General features: G+C 38.1%; 1 protein-coding gene across 1 annotated transcript in view; it reads left to right on the forward strand.

Annotated features, from left to right (window-relative positions):
- The window catches only part of Frk (fyn-related Src family tyrosine kinase), a 105,625-nt gene that overhangs the window by 33,206 nt on the left and 53,690 nt on the right, over window positions 1-18,729 (forward strand). Inside the window, exon 2 of the mRNA NM_024368.2 lies at window positions 10,493-10,614. Coding sequence (NP_077344.1) covers window positions 10,493-10,614 — 122 coding nt within the window. The remainder of the gene's footprint in view (window positions 1-10,492; window positions 10,615-18,729) is intronic.

Consider the following 18,729-nt stretch of genomic DNA (forward strand, 5'->3'; position numbering starts at 1 on the left):
TGACATCATTCTGAGCATTTTTCCAAGAGTTTCATTCTTTCCTACTCTTCAGATGACAGTGATTTTGCAATGCTCTTTCCTTCTTAATTTAACATGTAGTTTGTGTGTGTGTGTGTGTGTGTGTGTGTGTGTGTGTGTGTGTGTGTGTTTATGCATGGGAGTGTTCCATGACTTGGCACATATGTGGAGATAAGAAGACAACTTGCAGATATGAGGCTTCGCTTCTGGTGGGATATAGGTCCATATAGGTCCAGGTCATTCAGCTTGTGGCAAACCCACTAAGCCAGCTCATCGGCCCCACATATCTTCTTTTTTTATTGAAAGAATAAGAAACAGTTTGATTTACCTTCCGAGAAATTTTTTTTGAAATCCTTGTTAGTACTTTAGAAAAGCTTCTTGAAGCGTCAGCACTCATTTTATGCTGCATCATGCATCGCTGTCAGATTGCTTAAGTGTTTATTTGATGTCGCTCTGTTTTCTCCTTTCACATTTAGATATGTATGGGCCCAAATCAACATCTAAACAGCAGATACAGCTTAATGTTCAGCATCATAAAGTTCTATTGTGCTATTTTCCAAGAAGAAGTTTAGAACCCAAAGAGTTTCTCTTCACAGCTCGTAACTGTTAATTATTTCAGACCTACCACGGAAAGCTTACAAACCCGTCCACACTGCTTAGTCCCCAGTTTGCCCAGTTTAAATATTTTTAAATCTTGTACTTTCAAACCAACTGTTGTTGGGGTGTGGAGGCACAAAACCTGAAGAGCCAAAAGCTTTGGAAAAGGGACTCAAACCTTGCCTAGGGGAACAGATTTCTGCATGGTTAATGGTGGTAGATTAATTATAAAAGACTGGGTTCCACTTACCACGGGGTTACATCTTAGAGCTGTGTTTAGAACGAAAGCTACCTCCTTCAGATCTAGCATGTGAACGCTGTGAGCCCTCCCTTTCTTTCACAGTCTTTTCCTTGGTTTACTTCAGTTTGGGCATATTTGATTAAGTCTACTTATTCTTACAACATGTAAGCAACTATGATTTTACCCGATCACTCCAATCCCCAGGCCCAGAAAAGCACCAGGCATTAAATATACCTTCAGAACTGCAAAATAAGTACATGAGTGGTGAGCGAATGGTTGTTTAGGGATGTGAGTCCCATAGTCAAAATGAAAGATGACCAAATAATTTAAGACAATAAAAGGTGAAGACAGAGAATAGCATCCAAAGTATTGATACAGAGCAATGCATCAAGTCAGATCTGGTCAGTCCTGTGATCAACACGGGGAAAGTGACAAAAGTGCTTACAAGAAGAATTCCACCTCCACTTCAATTCCACTTTAGACATTACAGTGTCGTCATCTACACTTTGGCCTCATTCTTGTGATGAAGTGTAGGGTAGTCAGGGCAGGGGCCTTGACCTCAGACACTACAATAAGGGGGTGGAGAGTGAGTAGAAAGGAACCAAATTGTTTGGTGTGCAAATAGTAAGCAAAGCCTACCCGCATTACACTCAGAGACAAAATATAATGTAAATATTTTGATTTCTATATGTTTAAGGAAGATGCCTGAAAAATCCTACTTCAAATATTCCACTGTGATTCAATATTCTTTTTTGAAAACATCATGTATACATGAAGTATTCATCAAACAGTCCTGTTCCTTTTAAACAGAATCCTTTCCCTGGTTAAAGAATCATAGAGGCCAAGGAATTCCTCTGAGACTGTCACAGCTTCTGTTGTGACACGTCTATACACACAGTGACAGAAAAACATGAAGTGGTGGGCAGGGTTTATTTCTCAATTAGAAGCAAATGCTAATAGATGTTGTTCAAGCTGTAGCTAAGGAATCTTGACACTGGCTTGTCATTCTCTGAGAGTCTAGCCATTTTTTCCCACACAACTCTGTTTCTTCTTCTGATTTCATTGACTTCAGGAACACAGAGGAAGACACTCTGAACCTGTCTCGTCATGTTCTGCAGCACATGAAGAGGACATTAAAAGCTCAACTCTATCTCCGTTCTTGTTTGTTTGTTTGTTTGCTTTTTTTTCTTTCTTGTACCCATCACCTTCCAATCAATGTGCAGTTCACCCAGTGCTTCTGCTTCCTCACTCTCTGGCTGCCTTCAGCCCATCAACCACTTATGTCTGTTCAATCTTTCTTTTTATTTATTCCACAAAAATTTGTCCCCACTCCACCTGCATGACACTGATTGCTAAATAGAAAATAGAATGCTCTCCCCGATATTATCCCAGAGGAATCTTAACTGGCCCCTCTTCCCCCAGCTTATTCCTATCACTAACTTGCCTTGCACTCTGGTAATTGTTCCGCCTATGTGTCCTTATAGTTGCGTGCCCTCCTTAATTTCCTACTTAGATTGTTATCACTTCCTTGATACTTTAAGACTCTCAAAGGAATGGTAGACAGGCCTTTTGCTTTTTCATCTTTTCACAGTATAGTTAGTATAAAATGGATGTTATCAACATTCTGACATATTAAGTACATAGAAAATGATACAATTACTAGTTCTGTAGGTAACAGGGTATATTAGGTTAAGAAAAAACTGCAATGCCTTCAAGTTGTTTATAGGATTTCATTAGGAGTTGACATGGTAGGCATCACTGCAAGACTTTAAAGCCTCATGTTTTTCTGTATCTGAGCTCATGGTGACTGTGTGCTTGGTAATTGGCTCACTCATCTCAGCATTTAGGCCAGTGTAGTTAATGGTAACTCCCAAAGAAGAGGATATTCTGTATAACATTCGAGTATATTCAATACTTTAAATAAAATGGGAGGAGAGCATTCATAACACTGGGAATTCTTTAAAACGGAGTAACTTAACACATTCTCTGAGAGTCTGGAGAAATGGCTCAGTGTGGGGATCAGGGTGTGGATTCCCAGCACCCAATAAAAAGTTAGGTGGCTTCTGTAAATCCAGAAATCCTGTAAGTGACAGAGCAACCCTAAGGCAATCTGGTCAGCTAGAGTACTTACACTGAGAACCTTAGGGGGTCAGCAATGCTCAGTGTATTGCCAGCTCAATGTATAGGTTAGAGAGCAGTCAAGGGAAACACCTGATGTCAAAATCTGTTCTCTGTGTGCACACACACATGTCTGTGCATCTGTACACACATGTGCCCACACAAGTGAACATAATGCAACTCCATATATATATATATGTATATGTATACACACACACACACTCACACACACAAACACATATGTATTTACAAACACAGGCATGTCTCTAAAAATTCTTGGTTTTTTTCTCATGAGAAGAAATAAGCATCATACTGCTATGAAAAGGTTAAGAGAGGCTATGAGGATAAACATTTGTGATAATTGTTGAAATAATGCATTGCTGGAACACCCTAAGGTCCGTTGCCTTTGACCTTTGTGGAACAAGAGGAAAAAACTAGCAATTAATGCTTTTGACCTATTCTTCCAGTTTCTTCGATAAACAGGACCACACCTATATAAAAACTAAGCAGACACATTGGAATTTACATTTCATTTTGAACTGATGACTGATGTATACTCGTTTGTATGTTATTTCATAGACTAACACTTCCTTATATGTTATTTCACAGACTAAGCAACATTCTTCATATCCTTTTATACAAATAGGGACATTCTGAAATGACATCATGTTTTGAGATGAGTTATTTCTCTGAACCTTGTTGCATTCTCTGTACTTTCTCCCATGGTGAATTCTGTGATGAGTCACATGTTCTTGCAAATCTATGAGGGAAGTGGGCTAAGGTAATAACAAGATTCTTTAAAAAACATTCATTCACCTCCTCCAATGAGGAAACACAGTTTAGTTCCTCCAAAATTTCCCCTTCGCACTGACTGTTCAGGTGTGCGAGAGCACTGAGAAATGCTTTATCAAGTGATCCAAGAATGAACTTCCTAGTTTCTAATGTGACTAAAAGTCCTACCTCAAATACTAACCTTGAGTGATCAACATTCCTTACATATGGGCTGTCAATTGGCTTTTGTTTTAAAGGGTGGAGAAGTCAACCTTATTTTTTTTTATCTTTATGTTCCCGAACAAAGCTTCTCTCTCTCTCTCTCTCTCTCTCTCTCTCTCTCTCTCTCTCTCTCTCTCTCTCTCTCTCTCTTGAAAAAAAAACGAGGTCAGATAGGAAGATATGCTCTAAGGCTTATTAACGTCAGAACTGCACCACAGCTGGCTTCTAGCACACAGACATCTTATGCTGTAAGATATTCAACAGGCACTGAATAACATAAAAACACGTTATCTAAAGTTCAGTGTTCAGAATCAACATGACTATAAATGCCATGCCAAAGTTCAACACATCATTTGTTTTATCAAGAATTTTGTTAAGATCTCCAGAGGACATATTGGCAGTATTTGCCATCAAAGATCTGTGAAGGTATCATATGTGGTCCTTGGCCTAGAGAGGTCTTCAGCAACAAGTGAATTACCTAAAATAAACAATTAAAAACTGGCACACTAATTTCTCATGCTTTGTGTCAAAGCTGAAGTGCATTCTCTGAATACTGTAGGAATGTGGGAGAAGTAAGTCTAAGTGTCCATTTAGGCAGATGTAGGTGGGGCAAGTTGACGAGTGGCTAATGTCCACATGCTCAAAGACATGACATTCCACTTCAGTATGCTTTATTTCATAAGAAGTCTTCACGAGACAGCTAGTTCAATCAAAACCAAACAACCAACTCACCAAACAATACCTTGTCCATGTGGTGAGATGTAGCCGGTCATATTTTCAAAGGTTAGATTCAGTGAGGTAAGCCTGAAAGACAGGCAAACAGAGGCCATATATAAGACTCATGACACCTGTGCTTGGATCCTGCATATGATGACGAGGTAATCATGACCTTTATTAAAAAGAAGAGATGGCGCCATACTGCAGTGATCTCTGTGGGGACTAAGAGAAAGGTTGTGATGAGCGAAAAGCAAAGAATGAACAACAATCTCCTTGAAATTACCATTTTCTCTTTGTTGTGATTATGCCATGTGAAAAGGTGTAGAGGCAGCAGTAGCTGACCCTGAGCCAAGGGGACATTGAACCAAGGAAGAATTCTTGGAAGGGGCAGGGCTTGATTAGTTGGAACAGGAACTGGACAGAGGCCTTCCTGGCAGTGTTATTGAAACAGATGCAGGTGGATGATACAGAGTTATGCAACCACAGTAGCTTCAGGTTACTCTATGTGGAATGCTTTTGTTTAGTTATGATAGGTGACTGGATACGAATGTGTGTGCCCTGCAGACTGTAGGCATTTTGTAACAGTGCCACTGACACCTCCTGAGCCACACTGGTACGAGACAGTAGTTGGTTTTATTCATTAAAGTGGATCATGATAGAGGATGATGACGATGTGATATCCTAACCCCAATTCCACTGTTGTGTTGTTCTAACCTACTTTCCACTTAGGGACCCTGTTTGCTAAGTTGACCTGTACTTTCCTTTCCTTGTTTGCTCATGAGACATAGTTCCTCTCTCACCTTGAGGAACTGCCTATGGTATTTGGAAGCCAGTTGCCTTAGCTCGCAGGGGCGTAGTGTAAGATATTAGAGGTCAACTTCTATCAACTGTACTCAGCGTTTACTGATAGTGGCACTTCACTTTAAAGTGTAGGAGGGAATTATATACATCTGTTCAGAATTCTAAGTGACCTAGATACCAATTTTTACCAGTTGATGCTGCAGTTCAGACTCTAGTACACGAAATAATGAGCTCTTAGTGACTGTAATATGACTATTTGCTTGTTCTTTTCATAGTGGCATAAATTTGATTTATAATGATAATATTTAGATGTGATATTATTTAACATATTTCCATGTGATATTCTTTAATACTGCTTTTTTTTAGAAGTGTATGTTGGTTTGTGAATGGTGTGTGTGGTGTATACAATAGCGTGGGTACATAAGCTGTTTTATTCCTTGAGATAGGGTCTCTCTCTGGAAGTAGGCTGGCAGCCAACTATCCCCAGACATTGTCCTGTCTCTGCCCTGAGCAGCACTGTCACATCCAGATATTTATGTAGGTTCTAGAGACTTGAACTCACATCTTCATGCTTGTAAAACAAGTACTCTGACCCATGGAACGATGTCTCCGGCCTCTTTATTTTTCTTAATGCTGTCTCTTTTTTCCATATATGATCACTTACAAATCATAATGCAGATTTCATTAGTATTTTTGAATTAATAAGATGGCATTTGTCAAGGAGAACATAAATGGTCACTTGGGATAATTAGAGATAGAAGATTCAGCTCCCATGTTAACCACAGTCCTGTCATGACTTCAAATCTAGAATATCCAAAGCACACATACAATTTTTCTCTTCATTTAGTTCTCATCAGAGCTACTTAGCATGACCATGCCTGGACAGCAAGATCTTACACATGTGATTTATTTTATTCTCACAGTAAGTGCAAGGTCATTGCTATAATTCCTACTCACAAATGATAAAGTTGAAGCATAAGGGGTTAAGTGAATTTCCTACTGCGGTGCTGCTGCCATTCTCTCTCTCTCTCTCTCTCTCTCTCTCTCTCTCTCTCTCTCTCTCCCCCTTCCTCCCTCCCTCCCTTCCTCCCTCCCTCCCCCCTCTCTCCCCCTCCCTCCCCCTCTCCCTCTCACTGTGGTGTGTGTGTGTGTGCATGTGCATGTGCGTGTGTGTGTGTGTGTGTGTGTGTGTGTGTGTGTGTGTGTGCCCTTTTGAGAAAGGGTTTCTCAGTGTAACAATCCTGGCTATCCTGGAACTCACTTTGTAGACTAGGCTGGCCTTGAACTTAGAGATCCACTTCTCTCTGTTTCTCAAGTGCTGGGACTAAAGGCATGCACCACCATCTCCTGACCATGCTGTCATTCTTAAGTGGCTGACTGGGCTTCTGAGATGCTCCTGGAGTTATTAAGGTTTGACACCCTGTTTGACACATCCCATCAGTTTGTCTGTTCATCTGTAGCTCCCTCTCTCTGATTCCACTGGTATTTTTCTTGTATCAGTTTTTATGGTCAACATTTTGAATCTTGACCTGGTAACCCATAGATTTTTATGTGTATTCTTAAGTGACTTATATTGAATATATCAGATGTTAAATTGTTCTGCAATTACATCTTCCTACAAATCTTCACAGCGTAAAGAAGGATACAGAGTGAAAACTAAAGTTCCTTGTCATTATGTTCATCATGACTCACTAATCTTAGAGATGTGTACACATCTGAATACATGTACACACACACACACACACACACACACACACATACTGGTTTTAAATATATTAACAAATATAACATCCCTATATCCTGTACTTTAGCATTTTAATCCAACACTCGGATCCAGGTATTTCCATGTCAGTATGATAGATGCCTGACAACTATTTGTAAAACATATTTCAGGCTTTGATAATATATTTATTTCCACAACAGGCATTTATTTTCTTTATTTTAATCTTAAGGAAGCACTTTTTTCTCCCAGTATCCAGGTTACCAAAGGTTTCTTCTTTTGGATACCATATGTTATGGTATAATAAAAGCATTGTTTTTGTTAAGTATCAATAAAGCATATGAGTTTGTATGTATAGGGTGTCATTTTACTGAATAACTCCTTTTCACAGCTAAGTGTCAAACTCTGGCTTGTTTTTATGCATCTTGTACAAATTCTACATTCACCTGGAAGGTTTCTTATGCTCCTGACTGCTCGACCATAGCCCTGGATTGTCTGCATGAGTAGGTCAGGCCTGAGGCCTGAGATTTCCCATTTTAATGGTTCCATGTAAAGCTGATATTCTTGGACTAGAGACCACACTTAGAGGATCATACCTACATGACTCTCTGTGGCACTTCCTATGACTTATGATGTTTAGATCTTTTCTTAACCCTCACTGTTTTTTCACTGCCCAAAAGAACAGCAGATTAGATGATGATTGAAATACTTTGGTGAACAGCCAGGCCTGAAGTATTCATGTCCTTCTAGAATGGTGCCAACTAGGTCTCTAAAAGTCAGAGCCAATGACAGCAACAGACATGGCAGGAGCTTCAACCTCAAATTAAGGAAGAATTTACACAGGGGCAAAGGGCAGGATGAGTTACTGTTTCCCTGTTAGGCTCGACAATATCGCATGCTTTAAAGATAACAACCAGCAGGTACGTCATCTTGGCGTGTGAAGGATGGCATTATAATGTGGCCGTGAGCTGAGAATAACTTTTTTTTATGTTTTTCTCTTCCTGATGGGAGTAGAGCCAAGCAAAAGTCTAAGTATGACATAAACAGATACTTTGAATCAAACCCTTAAATTGGATCTATGTAGGAAAGTCCAGAATTGCTGAGACAGAAGTTCTGAAAATTAGTAAATAGTTTCTCTACAAATGAAGATTGTCTTATCCTTAATCATTGGATTTACACAAATGGCTGGCTTGTATGTATCTCGCACAGAAGATGCACATCATTCATGGGCAATTATCGCAAATACAAATGCAATATATGCACATAAAACTTATATAATGGAGTATTTATACATGAGAATAAAATATAGGAGACATCATCATTTTTAATAATGTAACTTGCTAGATAAATTGATGCATGATCAATGAGTTTCCTTTGAGTTAGGAAAATGCACAAAGCCGAGCAGTATATTTCATTTCTGTTGCTTCTTTGCTGGAAATAGCTGGTGACTTTTTTTTTTACCATTTCCGGAACTGCTTGGCAATTTTACCTATTTGTTTTTAATAAGCTTGTACATATTTTTAAAAATATGTACAGTTTTGAAAATGTGCTTAAGTTTTATATAAATGATATCGCAGTGTCGTGAATTGTTATTAGACTCTTTTTTGCACCCTTATGATTTCTTTGTTGTTTATTCCTTGTGATGGATATTTAGGCTCTGTCTTTTGTTTCAGCTTGGTTTTTTCTTTCTTTTCTTTTTATGGAGCTGAGGATGAACCCAGGCCTCACAATGTGTCAAGCAAACATTGTATCACTGAACTACATGCCCTGCACTTGCCTTCCATGTGCCAGTGATAAAATTCTTCAGCAAATTTTCTGGTTGCATATCGTTGAGCTTGTAACACAATTAGGACATGAATCTGAGCAGCACAAAATACCCAGAACTGCCAGCTGATGCTGGATTGGCCTCTGAGTGGGCCATATCAAATTATATTGCTACCACACTTGCACAGATGTTCAGTATCTTCTCCAACGCCTAACAATAGGAGGATTGAAGTTGTTCAGTCGTAAAGTACGTGTCTATGTTTCATTGTAGTTTTATAAATAATACCTAGTTATGGATAGGCATTGGCTATGCTGTTTATTTTTATTAGTTTCTCGAGCTTTCTATTTCTGTGAGTTGCCCACTTATACTCTTTGCCAGTTTTCCTGTTTTACTTTTTATAGCTTATTGACTCCACCATACAATCTGAATATCAGTCATATTTGGGTTATGTACTCTGCAAATATTTTCAAAGGTTTGTGTCTTGTGTTTTAATTTAATCTTATAGTACATTTTTGGAACTAAAACTTAAGGTGTGTTGTATGTAATAAATGTTCAAAATATTATCAGATTTTCTTCACTAGTGTTGCTTATCTTTTCTGTAGATTTTTTTGTTGTTATTTTTCTGGGTCAGTATCCTCAGAAAAATTTAAAATTCAACCTTTTCTATTAGAGCTCCTTGTGAAATTATTGTATATTCTGAAGGCAGCATATATGTATCATTTTGATTAACTTTTAATGGTACCAATGTCATTCACTGAATTATTCATCCTTAGCACTAATTTGCTTGTTTGGGTTTGAATTTCAACAATTGTGTTTAGATTATACTGACTGTGTGAGTTTGAAGATCTCTGTAATTCTTGATTTGACCATATTCATAAGCTTGTGTGTTTAGTATTTGACTTATATGTGAGTGTGTGCGTGTGTGTGTGTGCGTGTGTCTGTGTGTGTGTGTGTGTGTGTGTGTGAGAGAGAGAGAGAAAGAGAGAGAGAGAGAGAGAGAGAGAGAGAGAGAGAACACAGAGAACTTATTGTTAGGCAGAAGTCCTTTTTTCACTGATCAAAGTTTTGATTATGTTAATAAATTTCCCATAAGCATAAGAAATAATTCTATATTGTCATGGGATTTGGCAGTGATGGAAATAGGAAAAAATATTAAGGAATGGTGAAAATCATTTTAATCGATCCCACTTTAAATGTGGTGGAATGTTTTATGGTAGTGGTGATGTTAACGTGAGGTGTCCATGCTTATACAAGCACAAGATCTCAGAGGGAATTAATAGTGAGGAAGGGTATGGAGCAGGCATTAACCAGATTTCTGCTTTAAATTTTTATTAGTAATCCTGGGGTAGATTCCCAACATTCTGAAAAATCCTCTCAATACCAAAATGCCACCCTTTATGTGTGTGATGAATTCACTGAAGAATATCAAATGTTTATGATGTTGGAGTGTTCTCTCTTGTTCTTTATAAAATGAACTCTGATTGGCTAATTGAGGTTCATGTCTCTCTCTCTCTTTTTTTAGGTGGTTTTTCGGAGCAATCAAAAGAGCAGATGCAGAAAAGCAACTTCTGTATTCAGAAAACCAGACGGGCGCCTTTCTAATCAGAGAGAGTGAGAGCCAGAAGGGTGACTTCTCCCTCTCAGGTATGGGAATTATCCCTTGTGATTTGAAAGTTTGAGGTCATGAATTTACTCTGTGTATCTGAATATGCTAATGTCAAATTTTCCTGATTTATTTTAGTCACAATTTCACCAAAACTAAACCTACCGAACCTCAGGAATAACATCAAAATTAGACAAACCCTCTCACCCCCATGGCTAGACATTTCTAGAAACACTTCCCAATATGTGAACTGTAGATACGAAATGAAAGCCCAGGCATTGTGGGATTGTGTTTCACATTACCTAAGTATCCTTTTGAAGAAATGATTACAAAGAAGCAAATATTGCGCTATTACAAAGACTGATTCGTAAAAATGCTGTGTCCGTTCTCACCCCTTTTCCCCTTCTTCTTTCCCTTGCCTTTATCTGATAAATAGAAAAAAATAGAAATGCTGAAGGAAAATGTAGTTACTAAACCTACCAGGTGCATAATGCTGTCATATACAGTTTAAGACAAAACACATAACTGCACTGCCCTAGGAAAACAGCATAGGGGACTTGAGAAGCGCCTTCAGAACTATAGACATGCATGACTGTTGACATGTGCTCCAATACATTTGCAACAATGCAGAGTATCCTTGTTTAGAGTTGCCACACCAACCCACCTCTAAGTGTGGGACTTTCTCGCTCTTACCTTGTTTAGATCTTTATATGTCTAGTACATGTCTTTTTCTTTTTCATTATCATCTTTTTAAGCATGTATTATATTTCTCTGGGTACATTAAATGTTTTTGGAGTGGGGAACAAATGCTTTCATATCTGTTTAATGTTAATCCCAATGTTGTGTGACTCAAGATGTCCTCTTGGCACACTAGAAGTTGTGATTTCTTTCACAAGGTACACTGAACCCACCTTTTAGGAATTTGGACAGGAACCATGGACTGGTTATGCACAATTGATACCCTTATCTTTCCACAAACCTGTGGTGCCAAAGATGGGAGGATTCAAAGTCAGTGAATCAGATACAGGTTTTGCGTTGGCTCTGATGATTCTGTCACTGAATTAATATGACATTCTAGAATCAGATGAGACCCAACTTGATGTTGCTCAACTCTATGGAAAAGAGGATGAAAGTGATGTTTTGATTTTTATTCTTGAGATGTATCTAAATGCAATCATCCCTGATTTTCGAGATGCTGCTGAAACACTAGTAAGAATGTTATATAATATTGACATTGGTCACTCATAATAGACACCCTAAAAGGTAAATCCTTTTATCTTTTACCTGTGTAAATCCAAGTGATGGAAGTCAATATTTCATTCAATAGCTTTCGTTCTGGTTATGAAACTAATCTGTAGAAACAGAGTAAGTTTTAAAAGAACAAAGTCTACAATGCTACTAGTTTTTAATGCTGCAAAGCTCTTCCTATTGGCTCCCTTCTATGACTGACATATATTTATTTATGTATACATACTTATGCTTGCACATTCTGTGCACAGGAAATAAAACAGAGATTATCTTATAATCAGTGAACTATATACCTATGTATGCCTATATTTAACACAAGCATATATATATATATATACACACACACACACATACATACATATATAAACATTTAGACACCCATAATTACAAGTGTGTGATATGTCAGCCTTATTTTCTCTTACCTCTTACTTGCACTATCCTGTGAATATTTCTACATGCTCTTTAGAACTTATTCTATACTACCATTTTAGAAGCCACAGAACTTTCCATTTGTATGAGGGGAACTATATTATTTGACTTATTTTGTGCTTTATTCATTGTTATTTTCAATTATTTTGCTATTGTAAAGAATGATGCACTGCAAATCTCTGCAGATAAATATTTAATATTTCCATGAGACCATTTTCATGGGAGGAAAATCAAATCTTTTTAAAATCTAGATACTTAATAAAAAGAGCTATAAGAATATTTCTTGTTTAAATGAATCTATATTTGTTTATTTGTGTTTCTTGGTTATCTATATATCCAATTTGGTTGTAGATGTTTATGAAAAGCTAGATTAAATGCTTCCAATTAGCATAAGATATAGAGAAATATTTCCACAGGGAATACAAACTGGAAATAGAGTCTCATGACTCATACATATCTTTGAATAATGCTGAGGCTATAGTGACTATTCAAAACATTCTCTACAAGGAGTATTATGGGACAAAACAGCTTTACTGGCTTAGAAGAGAATTACAAGGATATTGGCTGCTGTGAGCTGTGAATCCTCCAGAGTTTGCTTATGGACTTAAGAAGTGCTGTAGAACTGCTTTTGGGGACCGGCAAATCATTATAGATTCTTTTTCAAAGAAGTGAGACAATTTAGAGTCTTACAAATTATCTGATTGCTGTGTATTCACAGGGGATAAAGTAAGTGCATCTGATTATATTTTGCTGAAAGGAAAATTCTCTTATTAGTGAGAAGGAAGGCTACGCATTGAAAAAAAATGGAAGGAAAAAGGGCTTCAATAGATCTACATACAATAAACAAACAAACACTCCAATTGCTGATGGTTGATTATCACTAAGGAGCATCAGATGCATCAGTCATGGATTTATTTCTTAGTGCTGTTGTCTTTCTAATCAGTCAGAATTGATGGGCTTCAATTTTGCTGACTTCTATACCATTAAAGGAAGGCAAACAATATACCCTTTCTATTGCCATCTTTCTCGCATAACTTTTCTTTACAAGTATTGTGTTTATTCCTTGGGCAGCAAAGGCTTGCTTGCAGCTGTCACAGAAGAGCTTCATGAGGGAGAATGATTTATTGAGGCTGGGACAGCCCTAGGAAGCAGCAGCCCAAGGTTGGGGTGGGTGCTAATTGGGTTGTTGTGATCTATGCATGGTTGTCGGATCTTGTGAGGTCTGAGGAGATCAGAAACGAGACTTAGGGCCATGACACCTCTCATAAAGGCGAGACACTAATTAGCTATGAATTACAGCAGTGCTTTTGGATATTACATATTATATGTGGTAGCCAGAGAATCTGTCTTCATTAGACACATGACAGGTAGTTTTAGTGGCTCTATTGTTATTTGTCATTGCTGGTGAATTGTTTTCCTGATGAAAAATATAGAATTCTGGCTGCACATCAACTGGTTTGACTATTTCTCCACATCAGTCAACTACTTTAAAAGGAAATTATTGTTGCTTTTACCATTAATATTAATTTGATGTTTGGTGTCTGATAATGCATTTGTAGTCTTGTTTGATCTGCTCATTAAGGAATGTGTGCTTTGGGGACTAACACTGAGCTGCAGACGAGTTTTTCAAAAAAGATTCTGCACTGTGCATTGTAGTCTTGCTTTTGGCATCTGTGTCTAAGAACCTGCAGGGTAGTAGGCTGGCTATCAGAGTCACTGCTTTTGAAATCCTTTCGAGAGAAGACAGTAATAGATTTGAAGCAGTAAGACAAACAAGGGAACCAAAAGCTGATGTCATTTATTTTTATTTTTCTGCTGTAATATTTATGTTATTTATTCACACTTTTTCCTTTTTCTTTGAATGGGCACCGTGACAGTGCACACAAGGTTGTGTGTGTGTGGGGGGGCACACAACAGAGCTCAGCATGAAATAATCCTGGAATTGAGTCTACAGGACGATTGATTGTAGTAGAGTTGTCTTATGAGAAAAGAGGGTGCAGAGGCTGAGTTACCCAGAGAATGTCAGGCAAAGCAGAGGCTGCCCTTGTATGTTTTGTGTCAGTATTTATCATAAGGTTCCAGGACTATTCCTGGCAGATGCCAGAGCTGTGCTTTTAGAGAGGTAGGACAGGTATACAGTACAGGTGTGTGTGTGTGTGTGTGTGTGTGTGTGTGTGTGTGTGTGTGTGTGTGTGTAAATAGAACATTAATGATCAGTGTCATGTATCTGTGCTGAGGACTTTTGGACCTTACTCTATAAAGAGAGATTTCAGAGAGAAGATGATTGACTGGTCTGGGTAACAGTGTGTTAGATTTTAATTCATTACTGTGACCAACGTGCATGACAAGAAGCAATTCAAGCAAGGAAAAGATTATTTTGCTCTATTGTTTAAAGGGGGTAATCATTATGATGGGGCAGGCAGATTGTGAGGTGGTTGGTTTGATTGTGTCTGCAACAGATAGAGATGACTGCTGCCACTCTGTTCTCCCGTTCTCCTGTGCCCCCCTTTCATCTACTATCTTGTCTGGCACCTCAGCCTTTGAGGCAGTACTGCCTCCATTTTCAGGGTGTGTCTTTAATATGTAGTTAAATATCCATGGCAAAGATACCACAGACATACTTAGAAGTGTGTCTTTTTGATGGATTCTGAATCCACCCAAGTTGTCAATGAAAATTAACCATCATAGGTAATTTGATGAGAAGTGTGAGTGAAATGTGTATCAATAGCGGACTGGGGAAAAGAGGTGTTGGATGTACCCTAGATTTGGTGAACTGTAGTGTCCTAAAAACAAACTTCCCATGTTTGTACACCCTTTCTTTTTGGTAGAGGGAGTGTAGGAGAGGACCTAAAACTAGGAATTAAAATATACTTCAGTGTCAAGCATTCTGACTTACTGTCAACTATTTCTAGGATTGTTTAAGTTCCAGCCCCTTCCATTACTATTAAACATCAATTCTTTTTTTTTCTAACAAGCAGCAACAATGGGGAATTCCATAGGAAGCTGAGGGGATTCCGTGTTGATGCTGGGTTTCTCCCAGAGGGCTCTTTATGATGTAATCTAGAAAGAACTCTTAAGCAGTCCCACTTTGTCTCCACAAATAGTAAAATGAATCATGATAACTGAGAAAACTAGAGAGAAGGAAACAGGTCTGCCTGAAGATGAACTGACAGGAATTTGTAGTTGATCAGATATGAATTAAAAAGAGTTAAGATGGCAAATGTCAGATCTCTCTGGCGAGCCAAGAAAATTCTGTAGGATTATTACTTGTCTTCTCTCTCTGCGTGGAGTGTTTGTAGATCCTTAGTGTTTTCTTCAGAGAATTGAGTAAAAATGCACAAAATGCAGACTAGCAAAGGATCTATCCAGAAAAGAAGAGAGAGTACAAAATAGATGTTTCTAGAAGGAGCTGTAGGTCCTGAGCAAGCATGCAGTTCAAAAGAGTTTGGTCACTCTCCTCCCCCCAAAACCCTGCCTGTTGTATGTCTGGAAAGAGGAATTGGTTTCTAGGGGCACAGTGTTGGTAGTCTGTATTGTGATTGGCAGGCTTGGGTTATGTAAGCTGTTGTTCATCAACTTATGTTTTCCTACAAAATATCTGACTTTAGAATAGGCGTGCTCATGTATGCCAAGGCCTGCATGGGGTTAACATGGCAAGTCAGGGATATTTTTCCCTCAAAGTTTCCTTAGAAGACCCCGCTTGCCTTAGTGTGCATACACGTCAAACACATTCAGATATGCTGCAGAACTGTGATGAAAGGAGAGGTACTACAGGTTACAGGCAGCTGTAGATTAGAGTGAGTGGTTTCTTTGAAGAGGGATGTGTGTGCAGCTTAAGGCAGGTGTGGGCCCCAAGTTTCTAAGTAATTTGTTGTGAAAGGGCTGTAAGCAGCAAAGTGCTGGGTTGCCAAGCCGTAATAACCAGGCTTCTGTTTCAGGAAGGCTTATTTGTAGGGAGAAAGTGTAGAACAAAAGGAAGAGATGTTCAAGGTCATAGGAAAAATTTAGGGAAGCCTTGGTAGTAGCCATTATCTCTTTTCAAATTTTTTTTATTTATAATTTATTTCATGTACAGTGGTATTTTTTCCTGAATGTATGTTTGTGCACTAATTGTGTGCCGATGCCCAAGAGGGTTAGAAGAGGGCATTGGAGTTACAAACAGCTGAAGAGTTTTCTTCTGTGTGTTGAGAACTGACTTTGGGTCTTCAGGAAGAGTCTCCAGTGCTCTTAACCATTGAGCTATCCCTCTAGCTCACATTCTCTCTCTCTCTCTCTCTCTCTCTCTCTCTCTCTCTCTCTCTCTCTCTCTGATTTGTTTCTTTAAAAAGCTATGTCATTTTAACTGAGCAAAGAATACTTACGTTCTCAAAACCAGAAGTGGTTCAGATTTTTTTTTTAAATCAATTGTGAGCAATACACTTTCTATGATAAAGGGTTGGTTTACTGATCATATAGATTCCATAGATTATTTAAGAGTTCCATAATAGTTATTTATGGTTGTTATGATTCATTTTTGTGAGAGTATAGGATGTACTTCTCTAGGGACTCAGCTCTTTTTAATACACACACACATGCATAATTTTTAGAACCAAAGAGTTTTATCCTTTAAAATATTTGATTACCATTGTTAGAACTATCACATAAACGGCAAAACTCCCTTTGTGAGAAGAGTATCACTTCACATATATTCATCAAGAATAATGTCCTCATGTGGAAGTGACCAGAATGGTATGATGTTACTACCTGAATACTAACTATAATAAAGGATTTATCTGAGTGATGTTATAGAATTCTACTATAGTCTATATTTACAAATGCCTCATGAATTAATTTTAAGGATGACTTAAAGAGAATGAGGAGAACACAAGTTCCCTTAGGAAGGATGTATATTCTTCATGTTGACCTTGGGTATATGGTTCACGTTAACCTTGTGTGTATCCTTCACATTGACCTTGTGTGTATACACTGACTTAGTGTGTATCCTTCTCATTGACCTTGAGTGCATCCTACATGGTGAATTTACACACACAAAGCTTTATTATTTTTGAGCAGTTCTTTCACTATGTATAAGCACTTTCCCCAGAGGACTGCAAAGTCCTTGGGTAGAAGAAACTTTCCTGTTCCTTCCGTTTAATGCATTTCTGTCTTCCATGTTTTCCTACGAGTTTGCAAAAATGCTAGACACTCAAGTCCTCTGTTCTGTATGCTGTAGTCCTTAGGAACAAAGAGAATCAAGGTCACTGACACCTCCTTAAACCAGTAAGCCTGGTCTTGCAATAACAGAGTTAATCCTCTTGTCTTCAACGTTTTATATTATTTTAGAAACACTGTTTCATACCCTAACAGGTTAGCATTTTTTCCCCAAGTAATCTGGCTGTGGTAGAGGAAACAAAGTAGAAGATGTCACACTTTAGTGTGACTCCTGCCTCACATACCAAGTCCAGAGTCCTGACTCAGACCTGAGTCACACACCATGCTCAGCCACCACTGTTACTCTCAAACTTTCCAGAGATGCTAAGTCATTCAGATCTCACTCTTGCCCTGTGGCAAAAGGCTCTGTGTTTCCTTAGCAGTCCTTTGAGTTATCCATTCTTCATTGAAAATTAATGTGGACCTCGTGGCCATTAGAGTTTGTCATTAATTCTGTTACTATGAACCATGAAAGTAAATACAATTGTATATCTAGAGCATGAGCCAGTATTAAACGTGCGGAAAAAAGTTGCTCCTTGAATTTATTATGTAATGAAACTTGTATGGATTCGGGGAACGTTTGATATTGGTTAAAGATGTTTGCTTTATAAAAAGTGCACACGCGGCAGAAAGAAAATTGTCTGTTAATAACTCCACTATCTCATATAGAATGTATTAAATTTTAAACATGTTGGTGCCATCTTAGAAAACGCCTTTTAATTAAAGTCATAATTTAGTTGTGTTCAACTTAATTGCAAATATCATTGACTGTAATAGCGAGTGACTTTTCCATGAGTTATGGTACATACTGCCTTTTCTTAATGTTGCTACTAAGAAGTTGTGTTTCAAATGTTTTAAATACTCTATAAAGTTAAATTAACATTTTATTATGCAGTCCTTGGATTGGTGCTTGTGCACATATATGCAGATACACAGACAGAAGACCTTTCTCTTCCCAGGGGTGCTGACTGTTGGAGGAAGCTCTTACTGAAACTCATGGCTAATGTTTTTAGATGCCACAGTATTCTTTACAGGACTTTTTCTTTTCCCCTTTTCTTCTTCTCTGTTGAAGCCATAAGGTCTTTTGGTTTTGACTCCTCTGTCATATTTATTTAAAATATTCTCTATGTTATCAATTTGAGCTACTTGAAAGAAAGCCCATGAAGTAAGCCACATTGTTGTTCTCTGAATGGAAGGAACTCTACAAGAATCAATGTCAGTTAAAGAGAAATTGATGTCATATGGAGGTCAGTGAATTTGATGTCTTTGTAATTCATGATATAACGAAC

This window comes from Rattus norvegicus, chromosome 20 (assembly GCF_036323735.1).
Source record: "Rattus norvegicus strain BN/NHsdMcwi chromosome 20, GRCr8, whole genome shotgun sequence".
In the NCBI taxonomy this organism is placed as follows: domain Eukaryota; kingdom Metazoa; phylum Chordata; class Mammalia; order Rodentia; family Muridae; genus Rattus; species Rattus norvegicus.